A 19,801-nucleotide genomic window follows, 5' to 3' on the forward strand; every position below is an offset into this window, starting at 1 on the left:
CATTTGGGTGAATGGGAGTTTTTTTTAATACTTCCTGCTCTCTTGGGTAGGATATAACTTTGAAAACACATTGACATCCAGTTATGCAAGGCCTGGTATGAAACAAATCAGTGCTGCCTACCTATGTTTTAAAATCTGTTTGGTGTTTTCAAAATAAATAAAATTATCTGTCCTTTTTAAAGATCTTGGAGTACTTGTGTTTCAGAGTACTTTAAGAATTTGTAATTACTGCTATTTTCAAAGCCCCTTGAAGTCAACTTTTTCTTATTTAACTGGTAAAATGTTCAATTAAAAATCATTTAGATTGAACTTTGACATTTGTATAGTACTTCTAGTTGTATAAGGAGGGTATCAAATAACTGTTCTGGGAATTAAGCTCCAACAAAAATTATTTTGCTGGTATAGAAAAAACTCAGGAGGAGTGAGGAAATAGTAAAATTTCCTTTCTACCTATCTTTCTGTGATCTTATTTTTTTTTTAATTTTAGGAAGAGATCATGCTTTCAGACTAAATATTGGGATTGTTTTTTTTTCCTTAGGAGCCCTGGAGGTGAGAGAGGGGAATTGGGAAGGGAAAGGAAGAAGCAGGAAAATTAGGTATTAGAAGTACAAAGCAATTAGAGTCAGATGTGATGTCAAAAAATTGTAAAATGAGAAGATTCAATTTTAATTGTGAATTTTGAGCACCACTGTTCCAACAATACAAGTAATTAAGGAGAATAGAGGTCAATGATCAAATCTGAAGGTAAATAAAGTCTCAGCATAGGTAGATATGCCCTGGTTAGAAACCTCATGATATGATATTGACATCCCATGGTATGATTGCTTTGCAACTCTTTGATTGGTCCAGGGAGGTAGCTTCTTTGGAATTGCTGACACATTGGGCTATACAGAATTTATAAGAGAAAGATACTTGGTATGAGAATCAGAAGATCTGTATTTTAATTTTGCCTTTACTGGGTGATCTCTTATGCCTGTCTTTTACCTTCTTGATGCTCTGATTTTGTGTTGTAAAATGAGGATGTTACATAGGTTCACCAAAAGTTTATTGTGGAAATCAAATACCTAAAACATAGGGTTATTGAAAGGAGCAAGAGAATTAAAGGATGTGGAAACACTGTAAAGTGCTGTGAGAGTGTTAGACATTATCATTATAATTATAGTGACCTATTTTCCAAACCTAAATTGGACTGCATGGTATGAGAGAGGATTTTTGTGTTACTTCCAAGGGTAAGAGGCAGTCTGCAAAATGTAGTTCAGATGCCAAAATATTGGAATTTCTGGCACATTTTGATGGTTTATGGGAGCAGTGATAAAATATTTGAAATAGTGACTCAGTAAAATTCATGATGTGTGATCACTATAATTATGAAATATCTTTTCAAAAGGTGTTTTATTTCCCATATAAGTTCTCTGATTTCACAGAATCCTAAAACTGAGAGGGAGTTTTAAGAGACTCAACTTCAGTTTCCTGTCCTAAGTCTCCAGGAGAAATGCTGGATGAAGATTTTGGGGGAAACAAGTTTTATAACCTGTCTTGTTACAGTAGCTTGCTTTATCATTGAACATCCTTATCTAAAAATCTCTCTGCTTTTTAAGTCTTATTACTTTTTTTCACCTTTTGAAACAATATATACATATATATATATATATGTAACAAATAAGAAACTTACATAGGAAAAGAGTAACTCTTTTAATAGAAAATTCTTTTGTAAAGGATAATCATACAAAAAATGCTGAAACAATAACAGAATTTTCTATCAGTAAGACTTGACAGCCCTTATAGGCCATAAACATTAAATTCATTTCTTTTAGAATATGTTATGTTTCTTGAATGATAAATGCAAAAATCTGTTTCATTTGCTTTGATTTACCGCCATAATGGATGCACATGATACGTAGCATCAAACTTTACCTAGGAACTTAAAAATTTAAGTTATTTGTTCCTTGAGGTTCTTTGGCTTAATGCAGTAGTGTATACAATAGAGGTAATAGTCTATTTCTTGTAGCTATACTACAAAAACTTTGGTGTTTGTGTTCTTTCTTTCATCTTTCTCCTCCTTTCATGAAAGGTTTAAGATTTATGGGTTGAGGCTTTATAAACCTTTTGTTTTCTGCTTTTGCAGTCATATATCAACACATTAAGGTGTTTGTTTTTATTTTCCATGACAAGAAAGGGAATATTTTAGAGTTTATTTTCCCTGACATCTATAGTAACTCAAAAATCATGGCATAGATCAAGTTCATATTGGTTGTTCCACGAAGCCTCTGAATTTTCAGCAGAAACCATAAACTAAACTGATGCAGTTAAGATACTCAAATAGTATGAATTTGGTGTTAATAATCCAGTTGAGGTTTCAGTTTTTACCCAAATGTCTGAAACTTCTGGATCCCATCTCTGGGATTGGTTCTGAAAGGCTGAATGGATTTGCAGCTGGACTAAAACAAACAAATCTATATCCTTGGCTGGAGGTTGCTTCATGAATTATGCATCTGTAGCCTTTGTGTGACTTCAGAGGTTAACCTGGAGAAAGTGGCACCCAGATGTAAATGGTCTATAAAACTGGATATGGTAGCCAGGAGTTACTACGCAAAAGATATTCTGTCTTGTTGGCACAGTTCCCTTAGAGATTGGGGCAAACAGCACACAAACCGATAAGGATAGCTTGAAGTTGGCTGTTAATGCTGTTGGGAATTGGTTTTTTGATGCAAGGTGTAAGCCTCATCCTTGGAGATTTCTGCTGCCAGACCACTGATGTGGGACCTTGATTTGTGTGCCTAGGGATTGTTATTCTTGAATCAGGCACTCAGCTCAGTAAAAGAAATTAGGTGTTAGGGGAGACTGTTGCCTCATTAAAGGGGTCTCTTTTGATTGAGTAGAGCAGCATTTAGCCCAGTCCTCCTCAGTGGTATTCCTGAAGTTGCCGAGCTTATTATTCATATCGATCATATCATCTTTGTGCATTCATGAAAAGAATGTCTATTTAATGTGGATATGACCAGCCATCAGAGAGAATAAGTGCCTCACTAAAGCTTAATATGGCTGACTGTTGGCCTTGTGGATGGTAACACTAAATCAATCTGGCTAGATTTTTTTTTCATTGCTGGTATACTATACCATCACAGATTGACCCAGCTGGAGTTCAGAGCTTAAGTGTGTACTAAAGCAAAAAATCTAGCATCCTATGGGTAGTTTGAAACACCAGGTTTGCTTTTGCAGAGTCAAAAGTGTAATATCTTTTATTTTTTATGCAACTCCTGCTGAAATCTAAAGTCGTGAAATTCAAGAAAACATGGAACTCACACGTTGAAGCTGTGCACACTCTGGCTTAGCCTTGGTGCTTTGTTTCAGGAATATAAATTATACATCCCAGTGTAACTCAGAAATGACAGCTTCTAAGGAGAATAATAAAAGATTCTTTGAGCCACAAAGAAGGTTAGAATATATAGTTTTTCTAGCTCAGTCTAGGAGGCTCATGGTGCGCTGCCAGATAGAGATGTTTAAGCCACCCAGAAGCATTAAAATAGCTAACACACATAGTCTCACATCTTGTATTCAGATCTCGTAATTGATAAGTTAATAAAAAATAGTCACCTGATAGAAGATATTAAATTTGTCCAATTGTACTAATTATTTTCAAAGTTTGATATCCATAACAATAGTAATGCCTTATATCTATATATTGATTTATAGTTCACAAAATGGTTTCATACATTTTCCAAAATCTGGGCTGACTGTCACCTTAAAGTTATTTGGTACTTTTATATTACTTGCCAGAAGATAATCATAGTGACCTTTGATTTCATGGAGAAAGAATCTGTCACTAATGAAATTTATAAAACGTTATGCATTAATTTTTAAAAATACTCTTACAAAAGGGAAAATTAAAAACAGGGACCCTTGTAACCTCTTCAGCTTTCTCTATGGTAGTGGTTGACAATTGAGAAATTATTTCTTTGTTGAGATTTTGCTTTATCTGAGATAAGAGTCATGTTAAGACGTAACACCTGAATCAGAAAGCAATTCTAATTTAAATTAATCTGAACCACAAAAGGTTGATTGTTTTCATTTTCAAAATCTTTTCTTAGCTGTTTTTGTGATTTACCTTTCAATATTTTTGTGCTAGTGTGGGATATAGACCTTGCAGAAGAATATGCTAAAATATGACTTCCTACTTCCTATTCATAAGCACAACTAACAAATATCTTTTTTCTTATTATCTTTAAATTACAAATGTCTGAAGGCCTGTCATAATTGGATGCGTCATCCTGAGATGTAAAAGCATTAGAATTTTTGAATGTGATTTGAAAATGAACACTACTCTAGGGGAAGTGGAGCAGTGCTGGCATAAATGGGGTGGGGCAAACAAAATTCAATTTATGCCTTCTTTTCAAATAGTTATTGATTGTAGCAATAAGTAGGAGCCTATGCTTCTCTTTCAGAACTTTGCAGAAAACACCATGAATGAACTCCTTGGCTGGTATGGCTATGATAAGGTTGAATTAAAAGATGGTGAAGATATTGAATTCAGGAGCTACCCTACAGATGGGGAGAGCCGGCAGCACATTTCTGTTCTCAAAGGTAATGACATTTAATGTCCCTTTGTTTGTGCAAAGAAGGATTAACTATCTCAACCTGCCAGAATTGAGTTGCTTTGGGACTCTTTGTTGATTATGCCAATGGTTGATTTAAATATACATCCCTGCAACGCTTTCCCATAAGCAGAATTCCACAGAATATAAGAGCACAATGTAAAAGAAAGACAAACACAGCTTAATCTCCTTCCACCAATGGGAGAACTAGACAAGAGCTAGGGACCTTAAGTACTGTGGTCCTGCCCACGAATTTATAGAAAGAGACAATGTTTGCTAACTTCTAGTTTCCTGATCCCTTTGATATATCATCATTTGTTGGGGACTGGGGCTTTCTGTTAAGTGAAATGTTAGGTTTAGGTTTTTAGACTACAAGAAAGATTCACTGCTAGTTTGGTAATCCCCTTCCTTTTTTTTTTTTTTTGATAGGAATCTGAAATAGAAGCTCTATTTTTGTTTGTATTTAAAATTTTCACTCTTCTCCTGCCCCCACAGCCTTGAATAGGGTGAGAAGAGGAGTAAGAGAGTAGTAGATGATTAGATCCTTATTATTCTATAGGAATTTTCATCAAAGCCCAGCTAAAGAGTGAAAATTACAGAGGCTTGGCAGAGCTGAATTAATACTGATTCTACTAGTAGGTTGCAGTGCCAGATATCTCACAAGGGGATCCTATATGAATACTGAATTTATGAACCTAAATTTGGAATGAGAGTTTGCTTATCAAAGAAAAGAGGAGGAGCATGTGAAGAAACCAATTTGGGGAACTTTAATAAAATGTGGGTAAAACAAAGTGTGCATCATCACTGGCAATTTGATCAGTATTTGCATTGCATTCAAAATCTACTGGCATAAACTACCTGTTCAAACATTTTATTTCCAGTCTTTAAGATAGTGCTTTCCCTTCTTATATGCCAAGCAAGGAAATGTAAATGAGCTGTCCTGCAGGCATGTGGAATTGAATGTACATGACAAATTTTATGTTAAGCTTGCTATGAAATTGTACACATCATGTTATGGAGATAGTATCATCAATTTCACTGTAAGTGAAAAATGGAAATCAGGAATTTATGTTTTATAAACTAATAGCTCATGTAATACTTAGCCTAGTTAATAATCTTTGCCTCTGGGGAATATGGAAAGAGAGAATGCCAGGATATGCTATAAGAGGAAAAAAGTTGTTTTCCATGGTTGAGGTTTTTTGTTTTGTTTTGTTTTTTAATGATTCATGTGCAAGGATAAAATGTGCAAAGTTCATATCATTGTAATTTTTTTCATTTTGTTAATTTTTAATGGATATTATCAACACTTTGTGAAACATCAATTTTCTTCCCAATGATCTGTTTTCTTCTCATTGGTTCATTTGATTATATTATGGTCCAAGTTTATAAGACAGTGAGACCTAGTTACAATGCTGGGTGGCACGTTTTAGTCTTTCCCCTGGTAGCCAGAGAGCGATGTTTGCTGTATATCACTTTGTAGATAGAAAAGGTTAATTGCCTCTCAATTTTCTGTGGGATTTTACAGTGCTAAAATTCATCACCATGATTCAGCTGGGATATTAGCTATCATAGTGGAGCAAATTATAGAGGAGCCCACTGGAAATTTATGGTAATAAGACTAAAAAGGTCCAGGATGGACTGTGGATTTTCAGTAAATTGTTTAAAGATTTGCAAGGAAGAATTTGTTTTGTTACATGGCCATTTTTCTTGAAGAAAAAAAAAAGGAAAATTTAAAGTCTATTGAATAAGTCCTTTATTCATATTGAATATGATTTTTTTTTTTTTACAGAAAATTCTTTGTCAAAACCAAAATTACCTGAGGACAGTGTTATTTCACCATACAATATAAGCACAGGCTATTCAGGGCTTGCCACTGGAAATGGACTCAGTGACTCACCTGCAGGGTCAAAGGACCATGGCAATGTGCCCATTATTGTACCTTTAATTCCACCACCTTTCATAAAGCCACCAGCAGGTAAGTCGTGACTGGAGTTTTCAATAATTTCAATGTTAATGATTCATGGAAAGTTGTTTTAACTGTCTTATGTATAATTATTAAATGCTCAAGTTAACTTTAGTAGAGACTGTTTTAGGAACTTTGTAGGTAAGAAATATTAGAGCATGCATTATTTAAAATGTGATTGCTGTATTAGGAAAATTCCCGTATCTATTACTGCTTAGGCTATCAACTTTCAACTGATAATAAACCTTTCCTACCACCAGCTACAAAAAACAGTTATTTTCCTTCTCTGAAGTCACCTGTTTAAAATTTTGAAAAGGTTAAAAAATAATTAAAAAAAATAAGATATATACAATGACAGGTTAGTAAGATAAAAAAGTAATCACGGTTGAACTGGGTGATACATAAGGAAGGCCAGGTCTCCTCTGGGTTTACCAATAAAAGGGCATGGCAGGCTTGTTCCTCAACATGCCTTCCTCTAAATCCATTCAAGAAACAACCTAGATTACACATCTTCTCCACAGAGCTCTTCCTTATTCCTGGAAAGCTCTCTTTGAGAACTTTAAAAAGAAAAAACAATGGAGACCTGAATTTCACTTGTGCAAAAATGTAATCGGTTCTTTTATATTTCCAGAAAATTAGATGGCATGGTAGAGCTAGATGGCAATGGGCTGAGCATTACATGATATTGCAAGCTAGGCCGCAGATGCATTTCACACAGAGAGAGAAGTTAAATAATATTGTGTCTGGCTTGCTGTAAACTGTTGGAATCATGCTAGAATGCCTAATTGCAACACTGTTTATTTTTCTGTATATCGAATTAAACAATGATAAATACTGAGTTTCACCAGCAGTACCCACGAAAGCTAATGCCTGTATTTTTATTAGGGAAAATAAGCGTTTGGTTATGTTTCCATAAACAGCGAAGACATTTGTAGATATAAGTTCCTATGTTTATGTTATAGATATATTTACACTGTATTCTAAGTGTTACTCACATTTTCCCTTATGGTTATGGCCATATTCTCTTGCTTGGCCTATTGCATTTTATCAGTAAAAGTGTCATTTCATACTGAGGTCCTTAGATATGTTATTAAAATCCATTTACCTGTCAAAATCACTTGTGATTGTGTTTATCTACTAATTACTAAAGTAATTGGTGTGTCATGTAAAGTTTGCTGTATTAATGACCCTATTCTCCATTGGTTGATTGTTTTGTGATACAGAGGGGCCCAAATTTATCTCCCAAGGGTCAAAGACATATTTTACAAAGTCCACCTGGGGAAAACGGGGGTGGGTAACTGATTTTGTAAATATAGAGTTCATGTTCGAATGTATGTCCAGTGACTTAGGTGAGGGGAGGTGATGATGAGTGTTATCAGTAAGGCAGTACGACTAAGTGACAAGTACGTGGGGTTCAGATTCAGACAGACTGGCTTCAAATCTAGGCTTTGCCACTTACCAGGTCCGTGAACATGGACAAGTACATAAGCTCTCTTCTCTTTAGTTTTCCCATCTGTAAAATGGGGGTCTCAGTCCTGCCTCATGGGGTTGTTGTAGAGATGAGATGAGAAAAATGTATGTAAAGCCCTTAGCATAGTGCCTGCCACACAGAGGTCATTTAGTAAACACCATACCTCTTTTTCTTTTTTTCAGTCCTTATTCTGCCCTAGAGTTATCATGCACATAATTTGTGCATAAAAGGTGGGCATCCAAATGCAAATTCGTCTCTAAGATTTATTTGAGCAAAGCAAACAGCTTTAGAAATTAGCATAGCTGAGGCTAACATGAGTTTGGCATGCCAAAAAACCTGCCCTGGAGTTTCCTGCTGAGCCAGCCACGTGGAATTCAAGCACACAGCTCCTATTTAACTCAAATTCCACATCAGATCAGGAAATAAATATGCAAAGGGATGGAGGCCAAAAATTGAGCCATGGAAGTCTTAGATGTAGGAACTCCGAGGAATTAGAAGCCAGAGTAACTGAACACCAGTGGTTTTATTGGTTTTATACTGTCTTCCATGGAATTCCAAGGCGCTTGTCTGTTGAAAATAAAAGGTAGGGAAGGACACGTTTAATTTTCTGTATCTGCTGTAAACCTTGACTCTGTCCTACTCCAGGGTTCTATGTGATGAGACAGGGATACAGAAATGTTTTCTGCTTTTAAGGAATTTATTAAGTCCCTAAGCAGAAACCTTCCGGAGAGATGAATTTTGATTTAATCATGTTGTCTAGGGCAGGGGTCAGCAAACCTTTTCCGTAAAAGGCCAGATAGTACTTTAGGCTTTGCGGACCATACTGCCTCTATCACAACTACAGAACTCTGCAGTTGTAGCAGGAAGGCAGCCATAGATAATACATAAGCAAATGGGTGTGGCCATGTTCCAATAAAGCTTTATAAAAAAGGCAGTGGGCAGGGTTCGGCACAGGGACCGTAGTTTCCTGCTTGTGCTAGGGTAAGATTAGCCAAGGTCTCATGATAACAGGAAAGTGAATAGAGTTTCAAAAGGTCAGGCTGTGGACTTTGCCAGTGTGCTCTATGTAATATTATATGGAGGGGACACCAACAAAGGCAGGAAAATAGTGGGTTTTTAGGGTACGTGGTGAGCTCTGGCACACGAGTACTTGTTGAATGCATGAATGATGTTCAAATCTTATTGCACATATGTAAGACAAGTACAGGCTATTTTTGTTGTTCACTGAGAAAATGCTAGTATTTTGTCTAGATTAGTCCCAACCTGTCTGACCTTGACCACAGCTTCCTTGATAGTAAAGTGAGGATTTCATCACTCTTAATTATCCATGGATAAAGTCCACAAATCATCCAAAAGCTTCTCTATCTAGCTAATCGTTTCAACTCTTCCTTTGCTAAAACTTTTGCCAGAATTGTTATTCAGGGTACTCGAGTTGAGGTACGCTCACTGTCAGTTTTTCTGTTTGTAGGTTAACATGGCATTCCTGAAGGGAACTAATAAAGGACTACAATGGCTAGAAGCAAAATGCCTCTCAGGAATCAGCCCCTAAATAATTTAGAGTTGACTATATCACGTAAATGTCCACGTTTCAAGATAGGGAAGCTGGGGATCATGTGTATGCTTTGTATTCCTATGTTAGTGTTCACATTCTTCTATTCTGCTGTAAACTGGCTATGTGAAAATGCTAATAATAATAATACGTTTTATTTATATTAAATCCTTTACATTATGAAATTCATTCACATTCATTATTTTATTTAATTTTGTCTTTATAATAACTCTGGGAAATAATGTGTTAGATATTAAATAAAGAACTGAAGCTCAAATAGGTTAAATGGCTTTCTCAGATCACATGGCTTCTAAGTACTTGTTTTTGTTTTTTTTTTTTTTTTGAGACAGAGTGTCACTTTGTTGCCCGGGATAGAGTGAGTGCCGTGGTGTCAGCCTAGCTCACAGCAACCTCAAACTCCTGGGCTTAAGCGATCCTACTGCCTCAGCCTCCCGAGTAGCTGGGACTACAGGCATGCGCCACCATGCCCGGCTAATTTTTTTCTATATATATTTTTAGCTGTCCAGATCATTTTGTTTCTATTTTTAGTAGAGATGGGGTCTCACTCAGGCTGGTCTCGAACTCCTGACCTCGAGCAATCCACCCACCTCGGCCTCCCAGAGGGCTAGGATTACAGGCGTGAGCCACCGCGCCCGGCCGGCTTCTAAGTACTTGAGCAAAGACTAGTACTAAGGTTTTCTGTCTCCTAATCCAATATTATTTTTAATATGAAGTTACCTTTTCAGCATATTACTACAAAACTTCCCTAGTTTACAATCAGAATAATAATGCTTATTAATATACTACTTCCAGATACCCCAATGACAAGAGGTACAACTTCTTCCTGCTAAAGGTTGTTCTGTAAAGTCAATGACTTTTGGGAGACTCGATACATTCTTCTCCAACCCTGAGAATCTGTGGTTCTATGAACCTGGATGGCCTGGTAGGGATAAAATCCTAGCTTGGTTTTGAAGTGCTTGCCATTATGAGACAAGTTGCTTCTCTTAGGGGCTACCAGAGGACTCCATCTGGTCAGGCACTAGTTCCCAAGCATGTGTTTCATGTGCCTGGGTAGGTTCTCCACTGGATCCCATCCATGTCTTGGCAGCCAGTGGGCCCAGTGAAATTCATGATTTGGAACATGGTAATACCGCTTTTGCTTGGATTTCCACTCTCTTTTTGCAGAGCTACATAAAGAAGTGTGGGTTTAGCTTACTTCTGGGCCTGGAGAACTGCTCTTTTGGCCCTGTCCCCACTTTTCTGTGGAGAAGGGGAGCTCCTCGTGTTTTCATGATTATCATAGCATTCACCCTGCTTTGGGCCCACATGTTTGCATCCATCTTCCGAGGCTAAGCTGCCCTTTCTCCCTCCGAGATAGCCTGTGGCCCTTCGTGGACAGTTTGTGACATCACAGGTGTTACTATGGTAACAGATGTGTTATAAATGCAGGATAATAGCCCTGCTTTTGCTTTTTTCTTTTGCTCATGCAGTGAAGGGAATCACCATGATCCATAAATAATACAGACTTTTCTGTAGACTCTAGGAAATGAACAGAATAAGGCTTTGCCACACAGGGCAGCCATTTAAAAAACTGTTTTAAGAATATTAGAAAATAATAAAAAGTATTGACCAACTCTTTCTTTTTATGCAAACATGACTGTACTCTTTTAGTACCTTCTCTGCTAATTTTAGAAATCACATCATGAACATAGTCTGAAATGGCAAAAAACATATCAGCAGGAATTTTGAAAGATAACAGATTAATTATATTGTAACCTTGTTGTAATTCTTCTCATGTTAGAGATTTTAGTATGGGCTCAACTCTTTGGGACTTCATTCAAAGAAGGTTGTGCTTGTAAAGGGCTTTTGGCACAGATTGTAAGAACTGTGCTGTAGTGACTCACCATTAAAATACTTGTCCCTGTACTTGGTTCCATTAACTGGATGTCAGTCTTCTGCAGTGGTTGGGTAGGTATGGGTCTCCCCGCCTTGTCAACTTCTGGTCAAAGTAACCAAAGTAGACTGTGGCCCAGTTGGAACCCAAACCAGGATTTTCTCCCTCCTAGTCTTAGGCTTGCTCCATGACAATATTTTGCTCCTAAGAATCAAAAAAAAAGTCAACAATAAAACTATTAGTGTAATTGTTTTTGTTCACAAGGAAAGGTGAAAGATGTTCACAAGCAACTTTTTCTAGAAAGCTTCTGTGCTGCAGAAAACACTGTATATCTAGGAAACCACATTTTAGATCTGGATCTTTTGACAGGTTTTCCCAGAGGCTTATAACTTGCCTATTCCAAGTCCAGAATCTCTGTAAATCTCTGAATATGTTAAAGTGAAATGAAATGTGAAAAAAGGAGGGAATATACTTCCCTTGATGCACTTATGGGGCAGTCTTGAATAAAACGTCTTTTGCCTTAGATGATAAGGGCCCTTATTCTTATTCCTCACCATGGTCCCACATGTGAGGTTAAAGGATGGGTCCATCCACACGGCACACATGGGTTTGTGTGGAATGAGATGAGATCAATCTCCTAAGACCAGCTTGATTTCCTGTGTGCAGAAACATCTTGCCTTTCTTTGAAAACAATGACCATTTCCTGTCCTCCAGGATGGTTTGCTTTCAGTGAGCTTTCCAAATTTGAGTTCAGTTATAGTCATGGAAATATGATATATTTTTCCAGGCAAATCTTGAAATTCCTAAGGGGTTATAAGAACTGGGCTCTAAGGAACCATTAGCTTAACTGAGAATATGGAAACATTCACGTGATCTGCTAAGCTCTATGTATATAGCTGAGTAACCCACAGTTAATAAGCATGTTACTTTTTTGGCTCTTGCAATTCTTAACCTGGAGTTGTGCTTACAGGGAAGTGGGAATCAGAATGTGGTTTGCATTATGGTGATTATTTATTTTATCTGTTATTCAATATTCTTGGGGCTTGCATATGATGATGTATTCCAAATAGCCATTGAGAAAATAGGATTTAATCAAAATTGCTTTGGACTTTATTTATTTGTCCAACTTTTAAAATGTGATTATTAAATAAAATTACCTAGAGTTAATGGGATTTGGATAACTTTCTATTTATATACTAGATACATTTCTCAAAAAAAAGAGAAAAAGAGGTTCATTGAACCCTCAGTTTTCCAAATCACTTAGGGTAAGGACAAGAGGAATTATGATGAATAGCAGAAATAGGAGTAGTTAATAATGTAATGATATATTCTCATCATAGCTAATATTTTTTGAGCGTGTATTATGAAACAGGCATTGTGCTAATAGATTTCATTTAATTTCCACAACAACTCTATATCGATGCTGTTATTAACCTTGTTTTACAGATGAGGAAACTGAGATCTAGAGAAGTTAAGCAACTTGCCTGAGGTTACACAGGTAATAAGTGGCAGAGCTGATATTTGAACCTGTGTATTATGTCTCCTTAACCCATATTCTTAACCACTGGATCATCCAAAACACCCTGTTAGTCACTCAATTAAGTACTCACTGAATGTTCCTTATATTGTATGAGACAATACAATTATATGTCATCATACTTGACTACCAAGAATTTACAGTGTAGCCAGCATATAATCAAAACATCATTCTAGTGTGACTTTGGAATGTATGATATAATTTTAGCAGCATTTGGAGGGTACATGGTAGGAATACAAGGATAGTTAAAGTGGAGTAGCAGAAAGATAATTAGGAATTGTTATATTTGTGCAATTGAGGAGAAATGACACCTGAAACTTAATGTTGGCCAGAAGGTAGTCATTTGAAATTCAAAGTGATAAAAAAAGATCCAAAATGAAACAAAAAAATATTAGCTACTATGATATGGGTCCTGTTTCATTGTTCTTTATAAAAGTAAGGGTTCTTTAAAAAGTAAGAGGAAAATTTTAGTGTGTTCAATCATTCTCAATGTCAGATGGAATGTATAATTTGAATGGTAGCATGATGTGGTGAAAAGACTGCCAGAGTGAGAACCAGGAGATCTTTGTCATTAATACCAGCTCTGCCATTTATTGGCTGTGTAGTCTTGGATAAGTCAGCCTCTTTGAGCTTTAGTTTCTCTATCTGCAAAATGATGTAGCTAGCTTAGGTGATTTGTAATTTCCCTAAATTTATAAAATCCTGATTTTGTCACTTCTATGGTTAATTGCTCACCAAATTTTATGATTTGAAAGAGTATATTTTAATATACTTTAATATGTAATTGTTAATTGGTTGAGCAGACATAGAGCAAACTCACATATGTGTGTAGTTATAGCAGCCAAAAGCCTGATGGAAGATTTATGCTACTTGGGACAACTTGTAATGATTGTTAATTTTTACTTTGAACAAGTGATTGACTTGAAATAATAGATTTAACTTTTTTAAAGATAAAAAGTACTAGAAAAAATGAAATGTCAGTAAATAAAAGGACTGTATCACCTACATGTTATTAGAACTAATTATTTTTTGTCATTTAGTGTTTTATTTAACTCCATTATAAAAATCTCCCCTAAAATGTTTCTTAATCTAACTAGGAGTTTGTTTCACATAACAAGTCCAGAAATGCTATCTATGGCAGCCATGGACACCCAAAAACATGCCACTGGGGAGCGAGAAATCTTGTATTTTGAGGGTTGTGTTATTGGGACCATCATTCCAATGGTCTTCAAGTTGCTCAGCCCCACCCAGGGCATTTCATCCAATTGCCAGAGAGCAACAAGGAGACAGGACAATGGAAACTTGGTTAAGAGGAAAAGAGCAACAATAACTCCCCCCTTTCCAAACAGATTTCCAGAAATCCAAACGAGTGAATTATATACTCCTTATTGGCCAGGTCTGCCCACCATCAGTTATAAGGAAAAACTGGGAAATTTATTTAAAGACATTAAACAATACTTAATATGGAAACATGAACATATCGAATCCATGTACCTTTGTAAGGAAATGAGAAGAATGGATATAGCAGGGAAATTGAAAGAATAAGGCACATTAGACTGAAATGAAAGTCATAACAAGTGCCTAAAATAAGTATCATAAAGACCACACACTCTGACTATAATGCAGTCAAATTGTGACCAATAAGAACAAACTGACAAAAATGGCATCATGGAGCATACCAAACCCAAGTGTAAATTAAAGCATCTCAAAGAGGACATCACATTGGAAGTGAAACCAAATGTACCTAAGTGAATTGCAACAAAGCTACTGCCTATTCAACTTTAAGTGGCAGAGCTGAAAGGGTGCAAAGAGGGATATTCATCATCTTATAACATTTGTTCCAATTTAAGAACGAGACAACAATAATGGCAACAATCATTAATATTTATGGTGTTTCAGTCCTACTGTGTACTCAGTTGTGCCCAGTAAGTGGAGAGCTGTAGCTGAAGGCTTTCTCATATCTATTCCAATCATAGTCTCTCTCCAGGATGTGGTCTCATATGTAATATATGGGATACATTTTTAAAGGGGTCTTTCCTACATTCCTTGCGCCCATGAGTCTCTGCAGTGTGAGTTCTTATATGGACTATGAGTTTGAGACAACATTGAAACCTTTTCCATATTCCTTAGATTCATAGTTTCTCTCTAGTGTGAGGACAAACATCTACTCAAGATGAATGAAGATGAAATGCTTTCCATAGACCTCACATTCAAAGGGTTTATTTTCAGTGTAAATTCTCAGAACTAACGATTTTTATGTAACATATAAATAGTGATCACTGTTTAGTAATTCCTAAAATTTCTACAAAATAGAAGTCACATTACATTTAATGTAACTTACCAAAACAGGCACAAAAAGGAATAGAAAACCTGAGTAGTACTACATCTGTTAAATAAATCAAATAATTAAATCCATTCTACAAAGAATATTCTAGGCCTAGATGGCTTCAATGGTAAATTCTATGAAATATTTAAGGAAAAAATAAAGCCAAACTTGAAGAAAGTCTCCTAGAGAACAGAAAAAGAAGAAACGCATTCACTCATTTTATACTGTCAGCATGACCTTGATCACATTACATGCCAAGGGCATTATAGGTAAGGAAAATGATAATTTAATATAACTGTGTTACATTAAAACTGAAAACTTCTTTTCATCATGAACACTAGATATTAGCCCTTTATCAGATGTATAGTTTGCAAATATTTTCTCCCTTTCTGTAGATTGTCTATTTACTCTGTTGATTATTTCCTTTGCTGTGTGGCTTTTTTAATTTAATCAAGCCCCATTTATTTATTTTTGTTTTTGTTGTATTTGCCTTTGAGGTCTTAGTCATAAATTCTTTGCCTAGCCCAATGTCTAGAAGAGTTTCTCCTTCATTTTCTTCTGGAATTTTTACAGTGTCATGTCTTACATTTAAGTCTTTTATCCATCTTGAATTAATTTTTGTATATGGTGAGAAATAGGGGTCTTGTTTCATTCTTCTGCATGTGGATATCCAGTTTTCCCATCACCATTTATTGAATAGGGCTTCCCTTCCCCAGCATATGTTGTTGTCTGATTTGTTGAAGATCAATTGGTTGTAGGTAGATGATTTTATATCTGAGTTCTCTATTTTGTTCTATTGGTCTATGTCTCTACTTTTATACCAGTACCATGCAGTTTTGGTTACCATAACCTTGTAGTGTAATTTGAATCAGGTAATGTGATGCCTCCAGATTTGTTCCTTTTACTTAAGATTGCTTTGGCTATTTGGGTTATTTTTTGATTCCAAATGAAGTGTAGAATTATTTTTTCTACATCATGAGCACTGATGCAAATATCCTGAACAAAATTATAGTAAACCAAAATCGATGATATATACAAAAGGATAATACATCATGACTAATTTTGATGTTTTCTAAGAACATAAGGTTGGTTCAAATTTTAAAAATTAGTCAACATGATTAATCACATTAACAGAATAAAGTAAAACCTTATACAATCTTCTTAATAGATGCAGAAAAACGTGATAAAATTTAACACAATAAATGATAACAACTCTTGGAAAAGTAGGAACAGAATAGAACTTCTTTAATCTGATAAAAGATGTCCACAAAAATACTTACAGCAAGCATTATACTTAACGGTGAAATATTAAAAGTTTTCCTTTTGATATCAAGAATGAGATAAAGATGACCACTATCACCACTTCTATACAATTTTGTACTGGAATTCACAGATAATTTAATAAGGCAGTAAAAAGAAATTAAAAGCTTAAAATTCAAAAGGTATAAATGCCATTTTGTATAGATTCTCCCCAACCAATCTACATGTAAACTGTTGTAATTAATGAGTCAATTTATCAAGGTATCTAAGCACAGTCAATATCTGAAAATCAATTCTCTCTATATATACCAGCCAGAAAAAAATTAGGAAACAAATCTTAAAAATATCATTTAACATAGCATCAGACCCATAAAATAAACAGGAAAAAAAAAATCTAACGAAATATGTGTAAGATTGTTACACTGAGAACCATAAAGATTGCTGAGAGACATTAAAGAAGGCCTAAATCAATGGGGAGATGTATGATGTTTATGGATTGGAAACTAAATATCGTAAAGAAGAAGCAGTTTTTCTAAATTGATCTACACATTTAATTTAATTACGATTAAAATCCCAGCATAAATTTTGTGAAAATTAAAAAGCTGTTTTAAAAATTTTGTAGAGATGCAAAGGGGCAAGAATAGTCAACACAATCCTGATGAAAAAAGTAAAATTGGAAGACTTATACTGTCAGATCCCAAGATTTATTATAAGGCTAGAATAATTAAAACAATAGATAATGGTGCAAGGATATATGTATAAACAATTGCAACAGAATCCAGAAACAAATCTAAATAGGTACTCAATTTATGACAAATGTATTACTCAGCTTGGGCTGATGTAACAAAATACCATAGACTTAGTGGCTTAAACAACCAAAATTTACTTTCTCACAGTCCTGGAGACTGGAATTCCAAGATCAAGTTGTCAGCAGGGTCAGTATCTGGTTAGGGCTGTGTCCTTGGATTGCAGATGGTTACCTTTTCACTGTGTCCTCATGTGGCAAAGAGAGAGAGAGCAAGCTCTCTGGTGTCTCTTTTCATCAGGGCACTAATCCTATTGGACCATGGCCCCATCCTCATGATCTCATACAACCCTAATTATCTCCAAAAGACCCCATGTTCACATATAAGCACATTGTGGGTTAGGGCTTCAACATATGAATTTTGAGGGGACAAAAACATTCAGTTCATAACAACAGAGGTGACACTGTAGAGCAGTGGGGGAAAGATAGTCTTTTCAATAATAGCATTTATGGAGACAATATATCTTGATTCTCTACTTCACACCATTCACAAGAAAGTCCAGATGCATTGAAATGTGACAGGTAAGACAACAGACCTTCTGGAAGAAAGGCTAGGAGAATATATTCATGTTCTTGGGTAGACTGATATTTCTTAAACTATACACCAAAAGCACTAACCATAAAGGAAAAGGTTGATTAAATAAACTGTATAAAAATTAAGAATGTTTGTTGATTAAAATAAATCTTTCAAAGAATGAAAAAGCAAATCACTGAGTAGGAAATGGTGTTTGTAATGCATTTCCCAACGAAAGACTCATATTGACAATATATAAAGAACCCCTATAAATAAAAAAGAAAATAGCTCAATAGGGATATGGGCAAAAATTGTAAACAGGCACTTCACCAAAGAAAATATCCAAGTTGCTAATATACATTAAAAGTTGTTCAATCTCATTGCTCTGGAGGGACATAAAATTTAAAATCATGAGAGATCAGTATACACATATGAGAATGGCCAAAATGAAAAAGACTGACAATGCCAAGTTTGAGGAGGATGTGGAGCAACTTGAACTCTCATGCGTAGCTGGTGAGAGTGTCAACACTTGAAAGCTGATTGGCAATATCTGTTAATGCTAAACATACACATATACTATTAGTCAATAATTTTATCTTATGTATGTTTGTAGTCAACACAAATGTGTATATGTGAGCCACCGATACAGAATAATCTTCATAGTAGCATTTATTCATAATAGGTAAAAACTGGAAACAGCCCAAATGTTCAACAGTTGTTGACATAGACCCCTAGGGGATCCTTGGATGGGCTTAGGGAGGTGAGTGTGGGCCTTGAAGTTGAATGTGGGATTGTGTGTATATCATATATGTATAATTTAGGAAAAGCTGGTCCTTTTTTGTCAAAAGATCCTTGCCTCAAAAAATATTAAGAAGTCCTGCTTAAGAGACCAAGATTTTCATAGTTAAAAAAATTTTTTAACTCCTCCTAATTTAAAGAACTAAGCCCTAGAATGTAATTTTAACGTTTTTTAATCCTATATCCTATCTCTAGTCTGCTCATAGCTTTCTCAAATCAAGCAGAAGATTTAAAATCTTGTCATTCCTGATTATTAAGAAATTATCATCTAATGAAGTCCAAATGTATCATAGGGAAGCCTAAAAATTAAGTTAAAGGCATAAGGCATAAACATCCCCTACTGTGGTCTACTTGAGAGCTGCTTTTGATACGGTGTAAAGTGGAGAGAAATTACTGGGCAAGTGGCAAAATAGAATATACAATATTTCTACACCAGTGGTTCTTATCAGAGGGTTACTTTACTCCCCAGAGGGCATTTTTGGTTGGTATAACTGGAAGAAGGGGTGCTATTGGCATCTAAAGGGTAGAGGCCAGGGATGCTGCTTAATGTCCTACAATGCACAGGACAGCCCAAGACAAATTATCCAGCTGAGAATGTCAGTAGTGCCATGCTGAAACCAGGCTCTACAGCGATGACAGCTCTATGTATGGGACACCTCTTGTGCACCATTCCAAGTCCTCTCGGCCCCACCTCTCACTCCAGTGATTGCTGTAATAGTGTGTGTGTTCTGAAAGTGCCTTGGCTCATCTGTGGCATATGTCTCTAGCGTCCTGTTCTGGGGCTTCTCTGACACGGCAGTATGGGCATCGTGTGTGGATCCTTGTAGCACTCATGCAAACGTGTGCAAACCAGAAGTGCAGGGCATTAATACACTAGATCAATGGGAGGATGAAAGTTGATGAATAAATTCTTCTGTGCCCTGGGTGGATAGTTATGAAATGTTTTCATAAACTCCAAAGGATTACCTGTATGATTAAACACTAATGTCCCTTAGCAGTGACCAAGTCAAGAACACATCCTTATAGTGGCCCTTCTTCTACCAGTCATTCCCCTTTTCCCTGACTCCTACTTCCTGGAATCACATGCTCAGT

General features: G+C 35.9%; 1 protein-coding gene across 2 annotated transcripts in view; it reads left to right on the forward strand.

Moving 5' to 3' along the window:
- The window catches only part of LOC123633128 (sine oculis binding protein homolog), a 160,954-nt gene that overhangs the window by 8,241 nt on the left and 132,912 nt on the right, over positions 1–19,801 (forward strand). For both annotated transcript variants that reach the window (XM_045544120.1, XM_045544119.1), the window contains exons 2-3: positions 4,443–4,581; positions 6,382–6,567. In XM_045544120.1, the coding sequence (XP_045400076.1) occupies positions 4,443–4,581; positions 6,382–6,567 (325 nt within the window). The remainder of the gene's footprint in view (positions 1–4,442; positions 4,582–6,381; positions 6,568–19,801) is intronic.

The sequence above is a fragment of the Lemur catta genome, chromosome 2 (assembly GCF_020740605.2).
Source record: "Lemur catta isolate mLemCat1 chromosome 2, mLemCat1.pri, whole genome shotgun sequence".
NCBI classification, from domain to species: domain Eukaryota; kingdom Metazoa; phylum Chordata; class Mammalia; order Primates; family Lemuridae; genus Lemur; species Lemur catta.